Here is a 14,805-nt window from a genome sequence, read left to right on the forward strand (position 1 = left end):
GCCGCGGGCGGAGGGGCAGAGCCTCCCTCCCGGGTGGGCGGGCCCAGGAAGTGGAGCGGCCGGGGGAGCGCGCATGGGAAACGCGGAGCGCCCCACCGGGCGGGTGGCGCCGCCGGGGCCGCCGCGGTCCGCGCCGCGTCTGGGCTGAGCCGGGCCGGGTCGGGCCGAGCTGGGCCGGGCGGCTCCGCCTCCGCGCAGGGAGCAGCGGCGGGGATAAGAGACGAGCCGAGCTTTATCTCCGTAGCGGCGCCCGCCTTTCCGCGCGGCGGATCAGGAGGATGCGGCCCGGAGCGGGGCTCTGAGCGATGGAGGGAGTCCTGTACAAGTGGACCAACTACCTGGCGGGTAGGCGGCAGGCCGGGCCTGCGGCGGCCGTTGGGACGGCTGGGCCTGCGGTGCGGAGCTCTGGGCCTGGCCCGGGGGTTCTGCCTGTGGGCTCCGGGTTCCGGCATCGCGTCCTGCCTCGTGCCGAGTAGCTGGCTCCGGCTACAGGGGTGAGCCCTGCGTTTCGCCGGGGCTCTGGCGATCGGGTGGGAAGCCTCTGTCCCAGCATCTCGTTCTGCCAGCTCGGATGTTGCTCTTTCCCTTCCGCCTTCCTGAGAAATGGCTTTTATTTGCTGCGTGCGGACCTGCTGGGTAGTGTTACTTTCTGTTATGGGCTTGTAGAATGGTTTGGGTTGGAGAGGACCTTTAAGATGATCTAGTTCCAACCCATTGCTATAGGCTGGGATACCTCCCCGTAGCCCAGGTTGCTTGAAGGCCATGCAGCCTGGCCTTCAGTCCTTTCCACGGAGCAGGCATTCATAGCCTTACCAGGCAACCTGTTCGTTGTCAGGTCGGGGTTACCTGAAATCTTCAGTGCTAAGTGTTCTAATCGGGTTTTGGATGTTGGTTTTTAAAGTCTTCGATGTCCTAACCTGTAAAGCATATTAAAAAATAGAGTGCAGGGTGAAGTACACAGGAAATGTATCTGTAGAACTGCTGTGGAGAGAAATGCACCACAGATCTGCATTATCTGCATTTGCTGTCAGAAAGTACAGCTTTGTTTGCTCCATCCTCTCATAACAGAAACATCATCTCTGTCTGGAGATAGCAGTGGGTGGGCTGCACTTTCAAGGTGGAAAAGATTTCTTTTCCAGCGCAGTAATAGTACTGATTGTGCCTGTAGAGTGGGTTGTGCTGGATCCCATGCTGTGCCTAATCAGGCCTCTTCTTGGCAACCAATGACTTCATTGCCCTCTCGGTCTCCTGCTCCTCACGTGTGCTGTTCTGCTTCAGAGAATTCAGGTTTTCAGTGTGGAGTGGTGCAAAGCTCTGATGCTTTAGAAAACGTGATACCTACTGCGGTTTATTACAAACTTCTCATTTGAAGTCTGTTGCTTAATAGGTAAATATGTAGCAGTTGCTGTGAGAGCTGTACAGTGCACAGTTACATGTATGTGCGCATGACTGCCTCTAATAGTCAGTCACCCTCTGAAATACCGATCTGCAGAACCCTTCCTTCCATGTGCATTGCCCTGCTGAGGGCATCTGCTGCTGTTGCATTTGAAAACTAGTGTCAGAAATGCTCTAGAATTTCCTGAGTATCACAGGGGAACAAGTTTCAAAAATCTAAGCATATTTCTGATTTTCTCCAGTATTTTTACCAACCTTGTTGTTACTTTGCTATATGTTTTTGTAGCAAAAAATAGGCCATAGGATTTATTGTAGTTTTCACAGTAGAAGCTAAGCAGCTTGTTATCATTGCTGTAGTACTGTGGGAGATGTTATTTAGTTTCCTCTTTCTTTAAAATCAAAGAAAGCTCCTTTTATTCAATAATATTCAATAATAATAATATTATATTCATATATTCAATAATATGTAACTTGTAAAATACAAATTGTGTTAAATATTTTGTCAAATATCTAGTCAGCAACATGTTGACTTAATGCATGTGCTAAGGAGATAAGGGCAGTTCAGAGTGCAGCACCACACCTCTTGGGGAAAAAAAAAAACCAACAACTAAACAAACTCATGCATTCAGAGTTGTGTTTTATAGGACAGGGTCTTCTGTGCAGTCATTTCGTTGCACATTGTTTTAGTGTAAGTGCTTGTGTACACATGTAACTTTCTTTTTTCTTACTGTTTTTTTTTTTTTTTTTTTTTTTTTTTACTATGGGATCTGGGGTCCCTTAGTGGTTGTGGGTTTGTTTGTTTGTTTTTAACATCCTGCCTTTATGAGACTGTGGATCTGCCTATTGAGTACATGGCTGCATTTTGAAAGATAAAGATATATACTGGTACATATATATACATATATATATACATATATATATATATATACATATATACATGATATATATAACGTTCCACGTTAATATTCCTGTATCTTGGAATTGTGATACTGGAACAGACTGTGCAGTGATGATGAAGTCGCTGACCATGGAGGTGTTCAAGTAATGTGTAGGTGTAGTGCTGAAGGACATGTTTATGTGTGCATAGTGGTGATGGGTTTAATGCTAGATTTGATGGTTTCCTAGCCTTAATTATTCAGTGATGCTATCTTGTTATGTGATCTGGTTCTGCCCTTCTTGAATTAATGTTAACACTGGTAATGACTAAATGTGAGCAGTATGAAGCCTTTAGCACATGTTCAAGGGTGGTGTCTGTCTAAACTGCAGTGTTACAACATGCCGATGACAGTTGTTTATTTCTATGACTATAACCTAAAGGAAGTCTACCTGAAAAATGTATTTGGGCAAAGATGTTTCTTCAGAGATATCCCTTCAAAATGGGGGTAAATTAAAATTCTGCAGTAGAATAGAAAGTGGTGGAAGGTAAAATACTGGCAATCTTTCATTCAAAAAGAATGGGAATGAATAGCCGTATAATACCAGTGTGATGATAGAGCAGCTCTTGTACACAGACTTTATTTCCTGTTGTGTTGTGGGATTGGTATAATGTTTGCATCATTTAAAACAGATTTAAAAGCCAAAGATTTGCAATTTAGTAGTTAAACTTCCTTTTTCTTGTTTTTGATCTTACCAGGTTGGCAGCCGCGGTGGTTTGTCTTAGACAATGGGATATTGTCATACTATGATTCACAGGATGATGTTTGCAAAGGCAGCAAAGGAAGTATAAAGATGGCTGTGTGTGAAATAAAAGGTAAGAGCTGTATTCCTGCATGAAGAAATTTTAGGTGTCGGGGAAGTGGAAGAGATCACCCAAAGTACATTTGCATCATAGATTTTTTCCTCCCTCTTTTTGTTTATTTATAGTTCAACATTGTTGTGTGCATGTGGCCTATGCTTGAAGTTACCTAGGCTAATTGTTTATTTATTCCTCTTTTCTGTCATGTAAAGGACTGGAATTCTTATTTTTCAGAAGAGTGTCAGTAGTAACCTGAAAGCGGAGATCCTTATAAAGCAGAGATGCTCAGTCTTTTGTTTTCTTGAGTCATTTGTGTTGTTTTGTTCTTATGGTGTACGAAAGAGAATAGGGGAAGTCTAGATTTGACTATCTTCTGCATCCATGGCTAGTGGGAAATGGATCTGGAGAAACTGTGATTGGTAATGCGAACTCAGCAAAGTATTATGTTGGAGAGAGTAATGGTTATAATGGAGTGTAAATGGAACCCACCTCAATTCTTGTTTCTAGGGCTGTGTGACCTGACAGCAGGCTTCATCTAAAGGAGATTCATTCACTTGATAATCCTCTATAATGCTTTTTAGTTCTCTATAATGCTTCTCCTTGTATAGAACTCTTAAGTTTGCCATGTTTAAACCAGAGTGCAGCCGTTACTACAGGTTAATGTGCAGTGAATTGTTAATGCAGTAAGGAAATCTTCTTTTACTTGAGTTTGGTCGTTGTTTGTTTGGTATTTGATGTGCCTGCCTTTTCTCTTGAAGATGCACTAGGGAGCTGTTCTGGGCTTTCTGTTGTTTGGCAGCAGTACGCTGGTATTGCTTTGAGACTTTTTTTATTTAATAAATAACTGTTACCAGGTTAGTGTGTATGTGCTTTTGTTACTGTGTTTTTGTTTTGTTTTGTTTTTCTTAAAACTTGTTTTTTTTTCTTCTGTATCTTCAGTCCATGCAACAGACAACACCAGAATGGAGTTGATCATCCCAGGGGAACAACATTTCTATATGAGAGCAGTTAATGCAGCTGAAAGGCAGAGGTGGCTGGTAGCACTGGGAAGCGCAAAGGCCTGTTTAGCAGATACTAGAACTAAAAAAGAAAAAGGTACGTGTGTTAACTAGAGCGTGCACAAGCCAACCACTTTTGCTCACTGTCACCTAATGACAGCATAAATACTGTGTTAGAAATTCATTTTCTAGTTTCTAGTCATCTGTAAGGTAAATTCCTCCATGATATTTGAGTTGTGGCAGTGACTGATGCAAATTATTGTGTTACATAGTCTGTTATTGACTTTTATTTTGGTGCTCATAGGCTTTATCACTTTGTTTTCTGTATTGCTTTTCAGCTTGGATTACTTAGCCTTCTACAGATTTGTCCTACACCATGTATCTATTTGGCACACTAAATTATAAAACAAACTCTATAGAGATTACAAAGTTTCCTGAGAAAGTGCTCAGCATAGCTGAGTGTGTGAGCCTTACCCAGTAGGTAACCTTATAGTGTGGGGAAAAGAGTTTCAGTCCATTTAATCCAGGAATCAGAGATGGTCTGTGTCTCACTTGTCTTCCCTATCTTCCCACTCACTTAAGCCATTTTTCTAGCATTTCTTACTCTGCAGATGGAGCTTGAGTGACTAGTCATTACGTATCTTTGTTGTGATTGGCATAAAATTCTCTTGCTTTGCTTTTTGTTTACACTGTTTAAACAGGTGTCTTTTGGAATGGAGGTGTGTTTTGTTTTTATAATGAGCTGAGGTCACTAAAGGGTGGCATTTTTAAAAAAGGATACCAAACAGTTTGATGCCACCATGTCCCCATCCTGGTATTGTTTTCCTTAGAGTCAGTCCATCAGGTTCTCTCGAATCATAGAATCACAAAGTTGGAACGGACCTACAAGATCATGTAGTCCAACCATCCTCCCTCTACCATTGCTACCACAAGCCACTAAACCATATCTTGTAGCTCCTCATCCAGACGCCTCTTGAACACTGCCAGGGGCGGTGACTCCACCACCTCCCCAGGCAGACGATTCCAGTCCTTGACCACTCTCTGAGAGAAAGAGTTTTTCCTTATGTCTAACCTAAAACTCCTCTGATTACTGATGCCTAAGGTTACCCGTGGAACTACTGTGGATCAAAGAACGTGGTTGTAGTCTTTACTCCACTCTACCTTCTGTGCCAATTTAATCAAATGCAGACTGCACTCTGCACTTGTACCACTGTGAATGATCTGTACCTAAATTTCCAGTAAATAATGATAGTTTAAGCAATTATTATGCTGTAAGTTGATATTTCCTTTATTTCTTACAGAAATAAGTGAGACCAATGAATCTCTTAAAACCAAAATGTCTGAACTTCGTCTCTACTGTGATCTTCTAATGCAGCAAGTTCATACAATACAAGAATTTGTTCACCATGATGAGACTTGCTCTCCTCCCAGCATTGAGGTACTGGATTTTCTATAATGGCGATAGGTACCTTATTCAGGTCCCATACAACTCTAAGGATTATATGATTCTAAATTACTGTTAGGTCTTAATAGCAAAGATGGAATTTAATGGATGTAGGGGAAAATTGTATTTGTCTTTTTTTCTGCTTATACTTCTGCTTTCATTTGTTTTCAGAACATGAATGAAGCCTCTTCCTTGCTTAGTGCCACATGTAATACATTTATCACAACACTCGAAGAATGCGTAAAAATTGCTAATGCCAAGTTTAAGCCAGAAATGTTCCAGCTGCCTCACCCTGATCCCTTAGTTTCTCCTGTGTCGCCATCACCTGTCCAAATGGTTAGACATTTTTAAAGTACTCTTTTTTTTCCTAAGTGTCACGTTGTTGTTTAAAACTGGTTAAGATACTGCTTGCATAACTCTTTGTTACTAGTCATTTCCTTTAAGAGGATGGTATGTGCAGAATTGTCTTAAATATCTCACTAATTGCATAAGTAGATGCAATGGGCTGTATTGTAGTTTTTTGTTGAGGGAATCCCATTATTTGCGCTTTGTTCTCGTCTTCTTCCAATCAAAGTTAATCCTTAGTTATTTAAATTAATAACTTTCATACATAAAAATTTGGCAGCGGTGTCAGAAGAACCACAAAGATTCAAAGGACAGAATTTTGGCTTTTTATTTGAATGGCCTTTTGGTGGAGGGGGAAGAGAATCTCAGTATTTCTGCTGATCAAGTCAGTTAACAAATGGCTCTATGACTAGGTAATATTTTGGGTAAATTGCATTTCCTGTGTGAATGCTTTAGTACAGGTGGCAATCTGTTTTTAAAAAAAATACAAGTATATACATATATATTTGTATATATATAAATATATGTATATATATATATGTATGTATGCATATATATATATATATATATATATTTGTAGAGTTAAAACAGGTTTGTTTATGTGTTGGTTTTTTTTGTGTTGTTTTTTTTTTTAAAGAAAAGATGTTTTTAGTTAAAGGAAAATCACCCACCCTCTTTGTAGAGGCTGTAAATAAAGTACAAATTAGTGTTGGTGTGAATACCATTCCTGTAAATAACTTGTGACTTTTTGGTCTTCCTAGATGAAGCGTTCCATTAGCCATCCTGGTCCTTGTTATTCGGAAAGGTACTTCTCTATTTCATTAGATTTTATCTCATTTCTCAAAACACTTCCCTGAACCTGCTAGCACTGAAATTGAAGTGTGAGACAAAGTTCACTTGGGGGGAGGAAATTAAAAGGCATGAGTTGATCTGATTTTGAAAGTTAAGATGCGGATTCACAGTGTCTTTGGTAATTAATGGAGCTGCTGTGTCTGTACTTGCTCATGTACTTGATTCATGCTAGAATATGCAAATGACTTCTGCTGTCTTCATGGAATTGGATGTGTAGCTTGAAGTACTAATATTGTTTTTTGGGCATGTATTTCAGATCTTTGAACTATCTCCTTCTGCATGTAAACAACATACTGCATTTTTTATTTCAGTTTTCAGGCATTAAAATTATGAAAATCTAGAATGTTCTGTTGACCATGCCATTTCTATGTTAGTATAGTGAAAATCATAATTGTTAGAACAGTATAATCTATAGTCAAAATTGTTTTAAAATTCGGGATCTTGCAGATTTTTCATACTAATGCGACCTTTTTAATTTCTAGGGATAATCACTCTGTGAAAGAACCAGCTTCATCTCTCCATCGGTTATCACAGCAACGCAGAAGAACATACTCAGATACAGAATCTTACAGCGATACTCCCCTGGAAGATTCTCAGAGTAAGTTTTGAAGAGGGATGGTTTTCTTTTGTGTCTTTCTGTAGAATTTATTACCCTGTGTACATTAAATGTTATAGTGCTGATATCAGTACGAAGCAAAAGATTTGGTTATGCGATTCCTACACTACAGATTGAAGCACCTATATTATGTAGCTGATTTCTCTGGCTTTCATTCAGATTGGTAAGAATCTTACAGCTGGAGCTGAAGTATTGAAATGAGTAGAACTGTTTGTAATCTAAATTGAAGATCTAACCAAAACAGGAGTGTTTGTACTAAAACAATCCTGCATGTACGTTTTTTTGATAATTGGTATGGTTTACTGTTACTTGCAATCTGCTTGTTATCACTAAAAAAATTCCCCTTTCTTTGAGCCCTCTGACTAGGGGGCTGTAATTTCTTCCTGGTGCACTGCTGAAAGATGGCCCATTTCAGTAGCTGTTTGCCTGTTGAGAACAGCATCGTTCTTAAATGGTGCAGCACTGCAAATTAATAAAAGCAACCTCCAAAATTATAAAGTGATGTCATGATTGTAGTCTCTCCTGGTTAAATGGGCCCTACTGAGTTAGTAGTCGGTTCTGTGGTTTTTCAGTCTTGAATCTTGCTGTCCTTTGGACACTGTCCTAACTCCTCCCAGGAAGACATTTAACTTGACTAGTTCTTCTTGGCTAGTTCTGGTACTAATGCTTTTTGTGCTCACAGCACAAATATTTGCACCACCACAACATTTTCTTGGTTCTCTCATGCTCGCATATTGTGTAGTGGCAACCACTTTTGCCTCAGTAGTTACCTGCCACCAGCTTAGGATCTGCCATCATAAATCCCAAGCTAATAAACTTGGTTTAGACTCTGTTCTGTGTTTCACTGCTAATGTAGCAGCGTGTCAGTCTTGATTTGGTTGTTAACATTTGGACTTTCTTCACCAAGTCTGACTCTTTTCAGGACTGCTGAAAAGTCTTGTTCCTGCTAATACCAGACTTTTCTAGTTATCCTAGTTCTTCCTCTTTCCTGAGAGTCAATTTTGCAGTTCCTAGCTTACAGGAAGTCATCAACTTCATGTTAATAATGGAAAATGTTTTAATTAAATGCATATTAGTGCATCAGTGTTCTTTTCCCTCGAATTAATATCTTTGTCATACAGCATTTGTCTGCACAGATGCAATACAAATTGTTTTAAAAAAGGTCCCAGATGTATACTTGGTGAACATTTGTTATATCCGTTATCCTTGTGCATGATACTGATGGATATCTTTTAGAAGTCCAGAGTAATTATGTATCTTATCCCTTATGAAGAGCATAGACTTAACAAGTAGAATAACTGACAGATTGGATGAGGGGTTTTTTTTGATTGAAAATTAAATACTTATCAATATCTTCGTAGGATCTGCTCACTGTCCTAGAAATGCTGTAAATGGAGATCTGGTGTCATCAGCCATTCCGGAAGAAAACAGACTGGTATCAAATGAAAAATCTGAACTGGAAGGGAGTCTCTCATCCTTTTCTTCTTGAAGAAGCTGAAAGTGTTTAAATTTTCTATAAAAAATGCTATGCAAAGGCTGCTGTAATTATATTGTTATTATAGGAAGTAGTAATTTCCCTTTTTAGAAGGATTTCTCTGCACTTTATAGAATAACCTGAAAAAATCTTTGAAATGTATTTTATCTTTATATACTTTAATTGCAAGAGTATTTTCCTAATATTTCACAGTTTGAATGTGCATTTTTTTTGGAACAATGATGGTTTGACAGATAAGCATCTACGTTTGTAAATGTTACTCTTTATAAAAGGTTTGAAGGTTTGACTGATACAGTAGTAAACCTGCAGATTATAAACTTTAGCAAACAGGTTTTGTTTTGTGTTGGGTTTTTTTTTTTTTCCTTTTTGGAGAAAGTGCAGCTTGTGCCTGCTGATCATTTGTATAAGCAGTCTGCCTGGAGCTTTGATGGCCCTGCACGGGCTTTTTTTTGCCTGAGTAAGGGCTGTGGGACTGGGCATTAATAGGTCTTCTCCAGCAGCATGATGGTAATTGACATTGCCTTCATTAAAAAAACAAGGCTATACATAATCTGATCCTTACTTTTTGCCAATGAGAGTAGAAATATTTTGTGTATTTTTCTATTTAAAAAAAAAAAAAAAGAAAAAAATGTATACAAAGAACTTAATATGAGGCATTTCTACCAAGCATTGGATATTTAATAATTTTTATTTATTTATTCTTCTTTAGCATCAATTTTTTTTACCTACTTTCACTACTAATGTTATAAAAATGTACTAAAGGTTTCAAAATGGGCATAAATAATTTCTGGTGTGTGTAGAATCACAAGTAGTTAATGCAGCACTTCCAATATATATTCTGCTCACGTAATTCTTTGCTAAAAACACATCTTATAGAAGTAAGAGCCAAACTGAAACTGCTGTTTATGTGGATAGGTGTATCTAGACAAATTTCATTTATGACATATTTATATAAAGGGAGCTTCTCTTTTGGTGATTCCTTTATATTGCTTCAGGATGGTATACACCAAGAAGTGTGTTCTGCTCTAGGTTTCATCAGTGTAAATCTGCATTAACTGTAAGTGAGATCAGATTCTGATACGCAGTAATCCATGAGTAATGTGGTATAATACAACAGTGCTTACTGGCACCTTGATCCATAAGGTAGCTAGAGTTAGCACTGTAAGCTTTTGGCGTGGGGGGGGGAGGGTTGGTGTTCATTTCAAGATAAACTTGGTTTATAAATTCTTAGCTGTAGAGCACTTTAAGCAAGCTGTTTACTGGTTTTGGTTTACACAATTCCTAAATTAAGTGCACAGGGCTTTTTGTACTTAAGCACATACCCAAATCTGTTTTTCATATTTGAATCTTCTTTAATTAGGTCTAAGTTGTCTTCCTTTGGTGTATGTGAGTGATTTGGTGGTTTTGAAGCAGTCTGGAAAAGAGAGATGGGGTTGGATTTTAAGGTTTCATTATTAACTTCTGGAATATTGATTTACCTAAATCAAAATAGATCCAAACATTTTGGAAAAACAAGCTGTTGCTTGTGTAGACTGCCAGTCTTTAAACCTTTCGGTTGGTGGTCAGAGGGAACGGAAAGGCTCATTTGAGTAAAGTTATTCATGGCTTCCAGCTCAGCGCTGTCACTTGTGCTCAGTTCTGCCAGCTCTCGTGCACCTGTAATTTGCATATCAGCCACACACATGCTTGTGCTTTTTTCCCCCTAGATATTTGCTCTTATGTATTCTGTGTGACACCTAAGACAATTGTAAAAACTAACATTAAAAAAAAACATCAACAACGTTTGGAGAAGTAAATGACGTATTTGAATGTTATGTTGAATCATATACAGTGGTTTAGAGCTGCTTACTGAAATTTCACTCAAGTTTCTTCCAGAGTTTCCTATGTTAAGAGCATGTCATGTTAATGGGAGTCTATTTCTGACTTTCAGCTACTACAGAGAAAATAAATAGTCTGGACTCTTTGCAAAAACTTTCTTGAGACTGATCAGTGCATGTAGTTGTAAGTCAGTGTTTAAAATACTGCTGGTAAATATTCTAGGTATGATTGGTTAGATAAAAGTTGTAATGCTTAGATTTAAGTATAACGGTTTCCTGTAATCAATTACTTCAGGACTCCTCTATTGGTTTTTTCCACATGACTAAAGCTGGAATGATATCTTTTAGTATATGTGCAACATGTTCTTGCTAAAGGTAAATCAGCTTATTTTTGTGGGGTTTTTGTTTGTTTGTTTGTTTGTTTTTTTAAATGTACCTTTCGCTCTATGGATGAAATCCTAAAATGTGTTTTAGTATGTGAAATCGGATGATATGCCATTGTACTTTTGGCAACATTTTAATTCTGAAAGATGGTACTTAGCTGGAACCAGAGTGCTCCATGTGTAGTAAGATTTGTTTTTTTTAAAGCTGAATGCTCATATATTTTTGCTTCCAGGTCCAGGGGAGAGCTAAATGCATAATTGTATTATATCTCTTTCTTGTGGAGAATTAAGAGCTGATATTCAGAGTAAGTTATGTGAATAGCATATCTAGTTTTGATCTCACTTGCTTCTGAAGAGCTAAGTCTGAAACCAAATGGAATTTTTGCAGTACTTGTCATGGAGAGGATGAAATCATGCTCTGTCTGTCTGGGCAAAGAGCGGTATTTTCTGGTTGATGACTTTTAGCTCTGAAGTTTCTAACATCAGATGATAATAAGCTGAAAATAAGCTTACTGGCCTGCACTTAAAAACATGCTCACCGATCTTTGCTAGGATTTTTTCCTCCTGCATCAGGATCCAGAAGCACGAAATCTAAATGCTTTGACATGGTGGTGGCAGGATAGTTTTGTGAGTCTGGTGCTGTGGTTCAATAGGTCTTACCTTTTAACAGAGCAAATGTCAGCCTGTACAGTTAAAAATTCCAGTTTTCTCTCTGAATAGAAGAAGTAAATAATTTTGGACATTTATTTTCTTATTTTTATTCAGACTGCTTAGTCATGAGAATTGCTGTTGTGTTGGGCAGTGCTTTATGAAAGTGAAGGAGATTGACTTTATCAGTGATGCTCAGTTCTACTGTTTGCTCAGTTGTCTTGCAGATGCAGGTTCAGCATCATGTCAAGTTAACTATTTAAACTGTGTTCCAGCAAATCCTCTTAGTACATTGCTTTAAATCCTATTTTAGGCATACGAGTTAGTTATCTGCTTAAATTTAGATGTGCTTGCAGACAGAACTAACTTGCTTACGCTACCACACCAGCTGCTTTCAGCTTGATCAAGTAAAAATGTCTAGATTCAGTAGAGACAATTGAAGACTGAATTTCCAGTAGTGAACCGTATTTTTGTTGTTCTCTTTTACTTCTGTCCCTAAGAGAAAGTACCACACATTCAGATTCTGTTTCGTGGTTTCTAAATGCTCCTATTTCCATCACTCCCAAATGTCTGGATCTTGTTGTGATCCAAAATGTAGCTTTTTGTATGTTAAACTCCATTTATTATTAATGAGCTTACCTTCAGGTCATTTTGTCTCTGACTATGTGACCTAACTCTACCCTTGCAATGCTGAGCTTGCTCCATGGGTGATTACAGGAGTCTAGCAGAAGCATAGTCCTCTTAGAGCTGTACCACACTAAGCTAGCATAGCCTACTAAGAAGCAAGGTCTGTTTTGTGAGTGGGATAATGGTGCTTGATATCGTAACCAATGCAGGTTGACCTAGCGTGGGCCTTGAAGTTATTTAGTATCTTACTGTTCGCTGCACAAAGCAAGTCCCTTGCTGTGAGGACACAACTAGGCATGTTTTTTCCTTCAGCTGAGACATTCTTTTCTTGCTTTTGCTAACTTTAATGTGGTATCACTGTTCATTGTTCTATGAGTAGTTCCCAGCTAGTTTATAATTATTTTTTTTTCTATCGAAAAAAGTGAAGTTTAAATAAACAAAACAAAACAAAATGAAAAAAAAAAAACCCAAAAAACAAAACCCAAAACAAACAAACACAGACCTTAAGGTGCAGATAGCATGCTTTATTTCAAAGGAACAATTCTATCTCAAGGAGGTTCAACATCTAACAATTAGATTTACTACTACATTAGAAGAACTACAGCATATTGAAGTGCAGGGCAATATCTGATGTTATAACAACAGTTTATTTTCAAACTGTGGTTCACTGCTTAGTTGCCTGTAAGGGACTACTAAGTGTCTAATACTACTACACAAACTCAATCACTGCACCCTAGTAACCTCCAAGAGTTGGTACTGCTGCTGCACTTGAGTACCTTAATGGCTTTGTAGATTATGGGGATGGCCAGGTGATGTTACTTTTTAAAAGCCATTTAGGCAGTCAGTGTGTCAGAAGCAGCACCCAAACAATGGGCGAACAAAGTGCTGGCCGCTTGCACTTTGTTCAGAAATTGTCAGTCAGGCATGGAAATTACGACATAATCAGATCCAATGTAAAACATTAAAGTAATACTTACAGGAGGGTAATTGTAAATATCACCAGTGCCTTACATTTCTGATTCAACATAATTATTTGTGCTTGTATTAAATACTATGCACAGTATCCTCTTTTGGTTGTAGGTAATCTTCAACAGGGAGCCTCTCTACCTGTTGAGGCATTCTTAGACATCAACAATGAGTTGAGGCACAAAAATTAGTTAAATGTTGAGCAGGATAGTCGTTTGCTAGGAAACTTTCTCCTACCAACTGTTAATTCCAAAAGTTACGTTTCAAAATGTCATAAAACAAATGGTACAAAACTTCATAACCGTTAACTTCGGCTATATACAGTATGTACATGTCAGTGAAAAAAGTGTTTAAAATTCTTAGGTCAATAATGACTATAAGTCATAATGTGTATCTCTGGACTTTGTCTCATTCAGGTAGGTACAAAAATATTATTTTTTTTTTTAATATTTACAGATCAGTCCATAAAGGAATCACTTGTAAAAAGACAAGTGTAAATTATACAAATCAAGCTTTCTAAATTGATCGAATATTAATATTCACAGTGGCAGAATCTGTACCGAATTCATTTCCTAAATTCAGAGTGTAAATTCCACCATCATTCTTCTGGACGTCCATGATGATCAAGGTGGTTAGATCTTCGCTGGTTTCAATGTGAAATCTGCCTTGCTGGTCCTGACTGGTAATTTTTCTCCCTCTGCAGTACCATGTTATCTCAGGAGCAGGTTCACCCGAAAAAGCACAAGATAACGTGAGAACTTTTCCTTCATCAATACTGATGTCAGATGGCAGAGCTTCAATTTTTGGTGGTACTCCTTTACAAAACAGGGGAAGAAACGTGAAGTTAGTTAGCTTGTTTCCACTAAACCCCTGTGAGGTGTAGTGGGTTTACTTAAGGACTATTTCATGATATTCAAAGCACTAACTCTACTAGTAATTGCATTGCTCACCTCTCACACCTGATTTAAGCATCTTACTAGTTGAACTTTCCAGTTGAGCCATACTAGATTTCCCCATAATACTGCTGGAGCTCATCTCTACAAAGGATTCTTTCATGGAGGACATGCTTTTGGCAGACATGCTTGCAAATTTCATTTCAGTCATGCTGCTACTGCTGAAACTGCTGAATGAAGCCTCTTGTTTAGAAGCAGCCATTTGAAAGGACTGAGAAGAAAAACTTTCGTGCATGCTTGCGTCGCCACTTGTCTTCAATACTACCTCTTTTGGAGGTTCTTCAATTAGAGCTGAGGAGCATAGAAGGAAAAACCAATAACATCACATTAACTAAGGAAGTCATGCAGTCTGTGTGGTTAATTTCTCAGAAACAAACGGACAGACAGCATGGCTTAGTTTGCTTTCACCGGAAAACTGCAGTGGAGAATACAATTGTGTAAAATCATTTGATTCAAGATGTCCAAGTTACAAATGATAATTTGGAAATGAAACGATTAGGAAACAGAATGGTGGCTAAGATGCATCAAATG

General features: G+C 38.5%; 2 protein-coding genes across 10 annotated transcripts in view; one reads left to right on the forward strand and one right to left on the reverse strand.

Moving 5' to 3' along the window:
- The first annotated feature begins 46 nt into the window (after window positions 1–46).
- Window positions 47–10,851, forward strand: PLEKHA3 (pleckstrin homology domain containing A3). Of its 4 annotated transcripts, none has more exons than XM_015868354.3 (8): window positions 47–345; window positions 3,029–3,145; window positions 4,070–4,225; window positions 5,430–5,566; window positions 5,744–5,908; window positions 6,679–6,722; window positions 7,252–7,367; window positions 8,747–10,851. In XM_015868354.3, the coding sequence occupies exons 1-8, from the start codon at window positions 306–308 to the stop codon at window positions 8,872–8,874; spliced, it is 903 nt and encodes a 300-aa protein (XP_015723840.1). In that variant the 5' UTR covers window positions 47–305; the 3' UTR covers window positions 8,875–10,851. The 4 variants fall into 4 exon arrangements, with proteins under 4 accessions (XP_015723840.1, XP_085408769.1, XP_085408767.1 ...); XM_085552641.1 differs by having other exon boundaries at window positions 195–494; XM_085552642.1 differs by having other exon boundaries at window positions 197–636.
- Window positions 10,852–12,858: 2,007 nt separating this feature from the next.
- The window catches only part of TTN (titin), a 239,926-nt gene continuing 237,979 nt past the window's right edge, over window positions 12,859–14,805 (reverse strand). For all 6 annotated transcript variants that reach the window (XM_085552613.1, XM_085552615.1, XM_085552612.1 and 3 more), the window contains 2 exons: window positions 14,272–14,565; window positions 12,859–14,136 (listed from right to left, as the gene is read on the reverse strand). In XM_085552613.1, the coding sequence (XP_085408739.1) occupies window positions 13,838–14,136; window positions 14,272–14,565 (593 nt within the window). In that variant the 3' untranslated portion in view covers window positions 12,859–13,837. The remainder of the gene's footprint in view (window positions 14,137–14,271; window positions 14,566–14,805) is intronic.

The sequence above is a fragment of the Coturnix japonica genome, chromosome 7 (genome assembly GCF_054131305.1).
Source record: "Coturnix japonica strain WE chromosome 7, WE-NBRP24, whole genome shotgun sequence".
NCBI classification, from domain to species: Eukaryota; Metazoa; Chordata; class Aves; order Galliformes; family Phasianidae; genus Coturnix; species Coturnix japonica.

What these genes read in the sequence shown, in the direction of transcription:
- PLEKHA3 (XM_015868354.3), top strand. Translation starts at nt 306, where the DNA reads ATGGAGGGAGTCCTGTACAAGTGGACCAACTACCTGGCGG. An exon ending in GCTCTCCTCCCAGCATTGAG is followed by an intron (nt 5,567 to 5,743) that starts GTACTGGATTTT and finishes ATTTGTTTTCAG; the next exon opens with AACATGAATGAAGCCTCTTC. An exon ending in CGCCATCACCTGTCCAAATG is followed by an intron (nt 5,909 to 6,678) that starts GTTAGACATTTT and finishes TGGTCTTCCTAG; the next exon opens with ATGAAGCGTTCCATTAGCCA.